General features: G+C 35.1%; 1 protein-coding gene across 1 annotated transcript; it reads left to right on the top strand.

Annotated features, from left to right (window-relative positions):
* Nucleotides 1-1713: 1713 nt before the first annotated feature.
* Nucleotides 1714-7130, top strand: LOC149260908 (serine/threonine-protein kinase STY13-like). Its single transcript, XM_089421374.1, has 6 exons — nucleotides 1714-2396; nucleotides 3420-3552; nucleotides 3998-4193; nucleotides 5343-5467; nucleotides 5600-5758; nucleotides 6028-7130. The coding sequence occupies exons 1-6, from the start codon at nucleotides 2173-2175 to the stop codon at nucleotides 6346-6348; spliced, it is 1158 nt and encodes a 385-aa protein (XP_089277500.1). The 5' UTR covers nucleotides 1714-2172; the 3' UTR covers nucleotides 6349-7130.
* The last annotated feature ends 3605 nt before the right edge of the window (nucleotides 7131-10735 follow it).

Below are 10735 nucleotides of genomic sequence, written 5' to 3'. Positions count from 1 at the left end.
AAAACCATGAGTTGTGAAAACTCGGAGCCCAAAAATCTCCATCTGTAAATTTACTATTTTATCTCAAATTTATTTTAATTATTAATTAATTATTTTATTATGTTATTTATTATTATTATTATTATGTAATTTAATCATTAGAGAAGAATACCATGGGTTGTGAAAACCCGAAGCCCAAAAACCTCTATCCATAATTTTACTATTTTATCTCAATTTTATTTTAATTATTAATTTTATTTTATATATTTTTTTAATTTTATTTTTTTGTAATTCAACTAAGTCAAAATGTTTACATAACATAACACATGTACACTTTTGAGCCCAACATTTAAAAAATACTCACATATTTAACTCCTACATATCTAACATCTACACATCTAATGCCTACAATCTTTGCCTACAATCTCCTCCGTACTAAATTGTAGAGCACCTCTCGACACAATAAATCTTAACCTTTAATCTAAAATGCTATTATGAATATTCCATGTTGATTAAATATTTACTATCAACTTAATAATTACTTAAAATTAAATTAAAATCCTAAAAAATCTATTATAAATAAACACACCTATCAATATAATTATTAATAAATAAAATAAAATTCTAAATTTTTTATTTAAAATTAAATACATTTCTAAAAATATATATTATTTATAAAATAATTAACTATAAAATTAAAAATACACTATATATATATTTTTTTTATTTAATAAATTTATAATAAATAAATAAACTAACTTCAAATGCTTTATTATTTATTTTTTAAATTAAGTATTCTCATTCATGATACTTCACCCATTGAAAAGTTTTTGATTCCAATAATTTACATGCTAGAGAAGACACTGAGACCATATCTACATTAAAACTATCAAAAGAAAAAAAATGCATACATTGGTCACAATCATTCAATATATCATTTTGGAGTAATTTTAATAATCTCTCCTCTTTGCTATATAATCATAAGCTATCACTTTAAAACTTATAAAATGGTTAAAACAAATCCTATTTGTTCACTAACAAGTTCTATAATAAAAAGTAAAGTTGTTTAATTATTTGAACCTTATTCAATTAATTAAAAAAAACAAAAACATAAGTGAGAGAAACTAATGCTTTTAAAAATTTCATTAAGTGGTGTAACTTATATGTCAAGAAACACTTCACAAATTTACAATGTCAATGTTCTTTCAAGTCATTGGTGTGGAGCTATGAAGCAAATCAAATCATGTAAAATATCTCAAATTATAGATTAAAAAACGTGGGTGCCTAGGCCCTTGATAAACATGACAATGGTGGGCATATTTCTATTTCAGTTCTTGAATGACATGTCTTTTTAGCATGGAATGAATGACCTACTATTTGACTATATGCCTTCCCACCATCTTTAATTCAATTCAGTGAAATATTAAAATTATATTTTTGATAACATTCCCCATTCTTTATTATTGATAATAGCGTGTAAAAGACAAAGAAACCTTCCGATGAGAAAGAAGAGTCCATTCGAAAAGACATTTGAGAAAACACTGTGCTACTAGCATCCACATTTAAAATTCATCATTCATCATCTATCCTAGTACATCACACTAGTATAATCCATTTATTGATGTGATAAGAAAAGGACATCCAACCTCTTAGGGCCTCAAGGTGGGCTTCTATCATTGCTGAATACAGGGCAAGTTTGGAGGCTTCCTGATTAAGAAATCCACAAGGGTGAATCAAAGAAAATCAACCCATAGAGCCTTTATTCCATGCTTCTTGGCCATTCAAATAGCCTTTTGTCCTTTCCCCTCTAGCTAAGGGTGACCGTAAACGTTTGCATTACAGTTAGTCATGGTGAGAGGAATTGAAAGCAAACAAGAAGCACCGAAGAAGACGACTGAGAATTGAAGGAGCAGCCATGACTAGACTTAAAGTTCTGCTTGTTGTGGCAGAGGTCCATGAATGAATATGGATGTGGGTATATACTTAAAGCAACCTTCATTCATGCCACCTTTCCCTGCTAATAACAAACTTTCTCCATGCACAGCTCGAGTTCATCTGGTCTTTCCACCAATACCCAGAAGAGAAGACGGAATCTGTGTGACAAATGAAACTATTCTGGGAATTGGGTTTTTAGGTCATGGAAGTTTCAGAGTCTGATTGGAGCGGGAAGCTGGGCATCAGAGGATCTGGGTAATGGTAAAAATGCAAAAAGTCATGAGTTTTGAAGATGAACAATTTCTTCTCTACAAGCAATCTGGTAAGAAGTCTCAAGTGCTGCCAGACAGTCTCAAAGAAGGCGTTTCGCCTCCGCCTCCCTGCGAATTCCGGCTGGACGAAAGATTCCTAATCGACCCACAATTGATATCTGTTGGCTCTAAAATTGGAGAAGGCGCCCATGGAAAGGTCTATAAAGGAAAGTATGTCTATCCTGCTATTGTTCAATTGCTAGAAAATTTTATGTTTTGTTCTGCAAATTTTCTCTTGAAGGTCCAGTGGGATTCTTTATGTTAAAATCCCGGAAGAGCTTCCCGAAATATTTGAATTTCCATACTGGGAAACCCAAAAGGTCCCACGCAAAAAAGAATCCTGAATCTTAAAAAATTCTCACTGTTAGAAGAGATGGGCGCACACACAACACAAGTCAGAATTTTGGCCAGATTTCTCCTTCTCTATCAAATAAGCTTGGATGATTTGCAGACTGGTATCCAACTTACAATAGATTTTCTAAAGGCTGAGTTTTGAATAAGTTCAATTCATTATAATTTTGATTCAGAATTTAGTCTTTTTTTTAGAGAGTAAATACTTCAATGTATAACCTGTTAGGATTCTTTTGCGTGTTTGTGCTTATTTAGAATATGCTGCAAGTTCTCTTAGATTTTGGATTTGAGCTGGCAAAACTCAGGGCTCAAATGCTTAATGCGCAGCCGCGTTCTCACTGTGGTTTGGTAGCTTTTCACCAAGCTGCTTACAAATTTTCTATAGGCGTGGTTTATCCGTTTATGATCTCGCTTATGGCGGTCCTAGGGATTTGGAGCTACTCTCTAAACCACCCGTCCCAATTCTTTCCCAAATGTTACTTTAAATTAAGAGGGGGCTGACTCTGGTTCATCTGTTTTTGATAGGTTTATACTGATTGAAGTGTACTGTGGTGATTTTTTTTAGGCCTGGTTGAGTTTTAAGTATGCTGTTTTAAATGGCTTTCGCTTTAGCCGAGATGATACGGTTATAAATTTAACTGTGGTAATTTTTATGAGGTCTGTTCAACTGTAAAATTTGCTATCTTTGATTTAGCTGGCTCGTTTTGTTATCGTAGTTGGTCAGGCCTTTGACACTGTGCACTGTATGGCGGTTTGATACTTACTAAGCCTGATAATATGTTAGCTTTTAACCCTAGGTTAAAGAGTAGGCTTTTGCTGACCTACATTGTTAGTTCCTGATAGGTACCAGGGCGAGAGTGTTGCTGTCAAAATACTTCAAAGGGGTGAGACTCCTGAAGAAAAAGCAAGATTGGAGACACGATTTGCCAGAGAAGTTGCTATGATGTCTAAAGTACAGCATAAGAACCTTGTTAAGGTACCTATTTTTGATTCAATGATAGTCCTTATTTTCTTTGATATAGTCTATTGCTTTGTTGCAAAGGGAAAAGTTCAGTTGTATATATAATATGTCTTCTAGCGATTAGAAGTTCATGTGAATCCCATAACATATTGGGGGTTCAGTTCAAATTGATCTTTAGATTTCTTGATTTGAGATATGCTCACAGCTCTGTTTGCTTTCCAACATTGATGTGAGCTTTTGTGTGTTCAGAAAAAATAGGGTAGCTTCATTTGTGTTGCTTATAATTTATTGCATTCCCTAACCTTTCCATTGGCTTCTAGGATTCTTGCTTGGCACGGTGGTTAGTTATGTTGCCAGGGTAGTATGTTTTGGACTTGCTTTTGCATGTCTTATAGGTGCTTTTCAATTCAGCTGTGATTCAAGAAATCAGCTATAATCGAACATGTATCTGTGACTGCAGTTCATTGGAGCATGCAAAGATCCAATCAGGGCAATAGTTACCGAACTGCTCCCAGGCATGTCACTTCGGAAGTACATGATGAGTTTACGTCCCAATCGAATTGATCTCCATGTTGCAATAAGTTTTGCACTTGACATTGCACAAGCAATGGACTGTCTACATGCCAATGGGATTATACACAGGGATCTAAAGCCTGGTAATATGAATAGGTTTACTTCTAACCAGTGATTGCTTGAAATTATGAGATTCTATTCTGTACAAAGCTTTTAAGATGCGCTTCTTTTGGGCCCTATACATGATGTCTAAAGAGATCAGTAATAGCTGTCTGGTGGCAAAGAAATTTGAATTTTTGGGTTCTTTTGTTTCCGAGAATTCATGGACAATTCAATCAGGTATTTTAGCAGATTAAAGAATATAAGTAATGCATGTTGGATTTTCTTTCTAATCATCTATGTTGTCCATGTTAACATGTTTACATGATGGCAGAAAGAGAGAACGTCTTGGTAACTTCTACAACTGATTGAAGGTGTTTGATTTGATAAACCATAACATTAATTTCATTTTGATTTTCCTCAAAGTAGAAATCCATTATGTTTTATTTTTGCATCTGAGTTCACATCTGGATGGACTGCCATCCTAAGAGCCAAGTTAGACATTGGAGCTTTAGCTGATTTAAGAAACTGTAAAAATAATTCAGAGAGGAGAAAAGAAATTCCATATGCAAGGGTTTGATATCTTGTCAATCTGTCTTGGTTAAGGTCTTTTTCTCTAGACTTTTGGCATTTTATAATTTGACAGGTCTGTGTTTTGGCATGTCATTGTTGGGCAGTCAAATACACATTTCCTTTAAAATATCCGCATACATATTGAAATGTGATAACTTATTGTGCCACACCCCTTCCCCTCCACCCTATCAAAAGCACCGTCTGCGTTGCTCTATAAAATGTCATCTGGCTTCCTGTTATTTAGTCATGGCATCTTAAAATTGTTGAAAATTTTCAATTATATACTGTTGCAAATTGTGGAAGATTTTCAATTTTATACTGTTGCCTTAGGTTGGAAGTTTCGTGCTTTTCTCTGTCTGCTAACTAATTTTCACTGAAAATCTCTATTGGCTCCCATGAGTCTCCTCCATCCAGTTGCAGGGAACCATAAATTCCTGAAAAGTGCACCTTGACATTTTCAGTTAATTTCTCCAGTGACTGTTGCATGGATGAAATATGCTGCTGCTGTTGCAATATGTGAAATAATTATAATGGAGTTATTTCTAGTCTAGTGTGTGCACTCCAGTTTAGTAGTAATTGTATGTTTAAACTTTAAGGAGGTGTGACTGTTATTTCTGCAGATAACCTGCTGTTAACTGCAGATCAGAAGTCCTTGAAGCTAATTGATTTTGGCCTTGCACGAGAAGAATCTCTTACAGAGATGATGACTGCAGAGACAGGAACATATCGTTGGATGGCTCCCGAGGTTTGTAGTTCATGACATGTTCCATGTAAATATGAGTCCCTTCTGATTGCATAATAAGAATTAATTTCAAAAGTGTTTGTAGTTTACTGGCATAAGCATCACTCAGATACTACCAACTTTTATTGGGTGCAGCTGTACAGTACAGTAACATTAAGGCTTGGTGAAAAAAAGCATTACAACCTTAAGGTCGATGTATATAGTTTTTCTATTGTTCTTTGGGAACTAATAACTAACCGCATGCCCTTTGAGGGTATGTCAAACCTGCAGGCAGCATATGCAGCAGCTTTTAAGGTAAGGAAAATACAAAAACACAGATTTGCAATGGCTTTATAGAGATTTTATTTCCAAGCTTTACTTTTGTTTGGGAGACCTATAATGACCAGATCAAACAACCGCGTATTAACTGGGGGATTACCTCCATAGGAACACTCCAGTGGAAGGGTTAAGTTAAACGATGGGCTTGGGATTTTTTATTTTGTTGTCAATTTCATTTGTTTTTTACCATCTAATTAGTAATGACACAATTTGATGCATGCATTTTATTGATATTCATGTATCAGCAAGTTAGACCTGGTCTTCCTGATGATCTACATGAGGATCTTGCATTTATTCTGCAATCTTGCTGGGCTGAGGACCCAAATATCCGGCCTAATTTTGGGCAGATCATTCGGATGTTGAATACTTTCCTTTGCACTCTTCCAGAGCATCCTCAGCCTCTACTTGTAACTATGAAGAGCAATGACTCACTAAAAGAATCACCTAATGCTAGATTGGTAAGGGCAAATCAATCAGAAGATGGCAGCATAGGAGCAGCAGCCAGAAGAAAGAGGCGGTTTTCCTGCTTTGGGCAATGCTTTTCACCAGGAAGCAGTGTCAAGTAATGTGAACCAGCTTCATATAATGCTTAATGTTACATAAAAATTGGAACCATATATGCTTCTTAGACCATTTTCTGATTGTCAACGTGGAGGAATTGATGAGCCAAGCTTTGGGTAATATTGATGACTTCATGTTCCATGGATATGGAGAAAGACATGAGACAACCATTATAGGGTGATACCACACTTGAATAAATTGTCTGCAATTTTCTAGAGTAGTTGGAGATTTCATACTTAGTGCTTGAGATTTATCCTGGTTTGGATGTATACCTGATAAATTGAACTGCTACCTCCCAAATGGGAGAACAATAAAATGTACTTGTAGCAAATTTGATCTTGCTATGCAGTGCCAATGGTGCTAAATTGCTAATGCCTTCGCTACATTTTAAAGGAGTTCCAGGTATCTCTGAGGTATTTTCATGTAATAATAGAAAGTCCTAATGCATGGATTATGGCATTGACATTTGACAAAGAGACTTTGGACATCAACTTCTGCAGTTTGCAGAATCAGATGCAGGGTCACTATCGTAACGCATGTTTGCTCTGCAAGCTTGTAGCTGCCAAAAACATTGTCAACACCCAAAATCAATTATTCTTTTAACGATCACCTATGGAGGATTTTCCCGAGTTCTATATATTCCATTTTCAAAACCACCTCAAGACTGAAGGAAACATTGAAGTATTCCAGAATTTCCTGATACCAAGGGTACACTGATAGTGGATGAAGGTTTTTCTACTTTTCATTTACTTCTCTAATGATAAATAAACGACTTCCAAGAATTCAACTTTTTTTTCCTATCAAGGTAATCTCCTAACAGGTACATAGTCTCTCTCTCTCTCTCTGTATATAATATACATATATATATCTTTTACTATGAATACCATCAGTTTGATTTCCTTTAAGGCCAGAATTGGGCCATGTCTACTACACTGTCAAAATTGTATGCACTCGTCTAAAGTAGCTAATAATTATCATAAACACAAGGGATTGGTTTGCATAAGGAGGAAATTGTGGGGTTGGTTTCTTTGTTTGTTCTTTAGTATTGATTGGAAAAATACTTGTGATCCTAGGCTCCTATAGGATATGTTATATGCAATGCTATATCGTATCATATATCACATCGTTGAACTTTATATAACAGCATTATAGATATTATTAATATTGTTATACTAGTATAAAGATTTATTCTCTTACATACTATGTATATTATTTTACATGATATTTTTTTATTTCTCTGGGGTTGGAAAAATAAATTCTCCTCACCCTTTCATGTATTAAGCGTTCAGAGTGAGGAAGCAGATACCCTTCCCACACCCCATGGACTGCCTCCTTCCCTGGTTACACTTTAGCACAAAGGGTCAAACCAACTGAACCATCCCTTGGGGCTTTATTAAATATATCATTAATATAAGTGATATATCATACATTTGATGGAGTATAGTTAATATTATTGTGGCATGTGTAGTCCCTACTACTAACATGCAACAAATTCCATGCTATATGCATCAATGTGCAACTATTAATGTGAAAAACATGAATGTGTGACACCTAGAAGTCAAGATTATTGTTTCACCTATATAAAACCCTCACCCTTTCATGTATTAAGCGTTCAGAGTGATAAAGTTGATAGCCTTCCCACACCCCATGGACTGCCTCCTTCCCTGGTTACACTTTAGCACAAAGGGTCAAACCAACTGAACCATCGCTTGGCACTTTATATGATAAATATATTATTAATGTAAGTGATATATGATACATTTGGAGTATAGTTAATCTGATTGTGGCATGTGTAGTCCCTGCTACTAAACATGCAACAAATTCCATGCTATATGCATTAATTTGCAACTATTAATGTGAAAAATATGAATGTGTGTCACCTACAAGTCAAGATTATTGTTTCACCTATATACAACAATATTAACATTTGTGTGTGCATGTGGATACATTCTCAGTGAAACCATTGCTCATCCTTGTTTTAACTACCTTGGATCATTTAGAAAATATGGGGATTGACATTACAACTTTGTTAGGTGCTCCGTATGACCACATAGTAAATATTTGATAAATAGTTATAAATGCTGATCCATTAGGCATTTGTCAAATTGAAAACCTCATGCAATCAACATGTTGCACACCAAAGCATCTCCATGCCTATACCATGTTTTAAACTTAGGACTACACAACTCAATTGAATGTGATATTAGGTCAAACATGGATTTAAGTTTTGAGGCAAATTGAGTTGGATAGTAATGTAATGATTGCTACTGCAAAATCTAGGACCTTAGTGCAAAGCTTCACTAAGTGACCTACACAATGTGCAACACCTTAACAACTACTCCCCTCTCTTTTAGTGATGGACTCTTAGGGATCAAATAATCCAATCAAGTTAAGCTAAGTACCCTCTAAGGGTTCTACAATAATTTATCATCAAGGAATAAGGTTAGGAGATTAGGGTTTAAGGTGGATTTACAAGTAATTTCCAGATTTTGGTTCGAAGGGTTTTGTGGCTCTTCTAAAGGCTTAGGTTAACCAATAAAAACTCAAAATAGGTCCCCAAACACACAATCAAGAAATTACACTAAGTTGAAGTAAACTAGCATTAAAAATCAGCAATTGCAGCAGCAAACTAGTTTATAACAATAGAAAATTTAGCCCCGAAAACTATGATAATAAAGTGATAAATAAAGGGTTGTGACAAGAGTAAACAAGAGAATTAATTACAACAATTTTCTGCAATAAAAGAGGGCATAACAACATTTAAACCTTAAACATCAGCCCTAATTTATGGCTGGAAAATACACTTAAAATGATACTTTTGAGATTTCCAATATATTCCAAACAATTTTTAACCCGAGGAAACTAACATTCAAAATAAATGCTGAAAATAATGATTCTGTTGTAATTAAACCTTAATTTACTCTAAAACAAAAGAAATTGATTTTATGGTAAATAAATATTGACACAAGGGAGAGGGCTAGTGCCTTTCCTCAGTCTAGTGCTAATGTAGTCAAGGATCAACACACCAGGAAGAAAGTGGATCAAGATTGAAACGAAGCAGGGTAAGTAGGCTCACTACCCATAGGATTTGAATTAAGGCTCTCAATCTTCAAGGATGAGATAAGGAAAGGAGCCCATTTGTTCCTTTCTCAAAGTCTTGCAAGAAAGAGTTTGTTTGAAGAGATAATGACAATAAAAATACCATGCACACTTGTTTAATATTCAATCGCCATAATCCATAAACAATAACAAAGACAAAAGTAGTACATTTACTTGGTTCATTGTGTATTCAACAAAGCTTCATCGCGATCCATCCAATAAAAGAGTGCAAAATCCATAGCAATAAATCCTCATTAGAGGTTACTTTACTGAAGCATTCATAACGAACTAGAGAACAATAGTAATCAAGAGAAATGTGTCTCTTTAATTGTGCAATGATCCAAAGTGAGGTGAGTGCTCCTCAAAAGGGATGACCTCAAGCTAGGGCATGATGTCATCTTTGGAATAGGTGCCATGATCACTCCAAAGGGATGTGCTATCATCAACAAGTGCATTGTCATCACATCAAGGATCAATGTCATCAAGGGAGTGTGACATGATCCAGGGGCTCCAAGACCACTGCAAGTGGCACATCAAGCCCATCCATGCAATGCCCTAGCTCCAAGGTGCAACATCCATGATCAAATGTGTGAGGGATTGTATAAAGCAATATGCAATTCATCTCATTTTCCAATGGGAGAAGCATCATAAATGTCCTACGAAGGACCATGATATCATCAAGCATGCCGCAAGGAATCAAGTGAGATCAATCCATCATGTATACAAAATTCAATGTAACGTAAGAAGTGAGACATATTTAATACATAAGCCATGTAAGTAGATCACATTAGGTACATTCTTCAAACGTCACACTAGTTTATGACCTTATACGAGTTGCGTGTTATGGGAGGGTTATCAACACCCCCTATTAGGTGTTTCTAGATGACAATGAAAGAAAAGGACCAAGGGGGAAGAACAATTCCTAGGCCAATTCTTCATTTGACAAAGGGAATGTGATATAGTGATATGGTCCAAGGGGTGGATTTCATAAGTGTTGTCGTAGTCTTACAAATGGGTTATGCAAGACCTTCATCCATGAATGTCTTTGTGGAGGCAGTGCTTGCATTACTTGAGTTACCCTTTCCTTGACACTACCTTTTCCCTCCTTCACTTAGCCTTCTACTTTGTTTTAATTAGAGTTAACTTGGCTTTTAATTATCATTCATCTGCTGCCACATTTTGCATTTTAACATTTGCAAATGGTTTTTATTTGTTTATTTTTTTGAACTACATCAACCTTTAGATATTTCCAAACATCTCTTCTCATAGGATGAGTCAAACAAGGAACCAATA

The sequence above is a fragment of the Pinus tabuliformis genome, chromosome 6, assembly GCF_031772625.1.
Source record: "Pinus tabuliformis cultivar Carrire ecotype Pingquan chromosome 6, CPIR1, whole genome shotgun sequence".
Taxonomy (NCBI): domain Eukaryota; kingdom Viridiplantae; phylum Streptophyta; class Pinopsida; order Pinales; family Pinaceae; genus Pinus; species Pinus tabuliformis.
Note: the sequence above shows the minus strand (reverse complement) of the source record. Positions and strands in the feature narration are given on the sequence as shown.

Bases quoted from the DNA above. Each gene is read 5' to 3' on its own strand.
- LOC149260908 (XM_089421374.1), top strand. From the start codon at position 2,173: ATGGTAAAAATGCAAAAAGTCATGAGTTTTGAAGATGAACAATTTCTT. The intron at 3,553-3,997 runs GTACCTATTTTT...CTGTGACTGCAG, and splicing joins AGCATAAGAACCTTGTTAAG to TTCATTGGAGCATGCAAAGA. The intron at 5,468-5,599 runs GTTTGTAGTTCA...TATTGGGTGCAG, and splicing joins ATCGTTGGATGGCTCCCGAG to CTGTACAGTACAGTAACATT.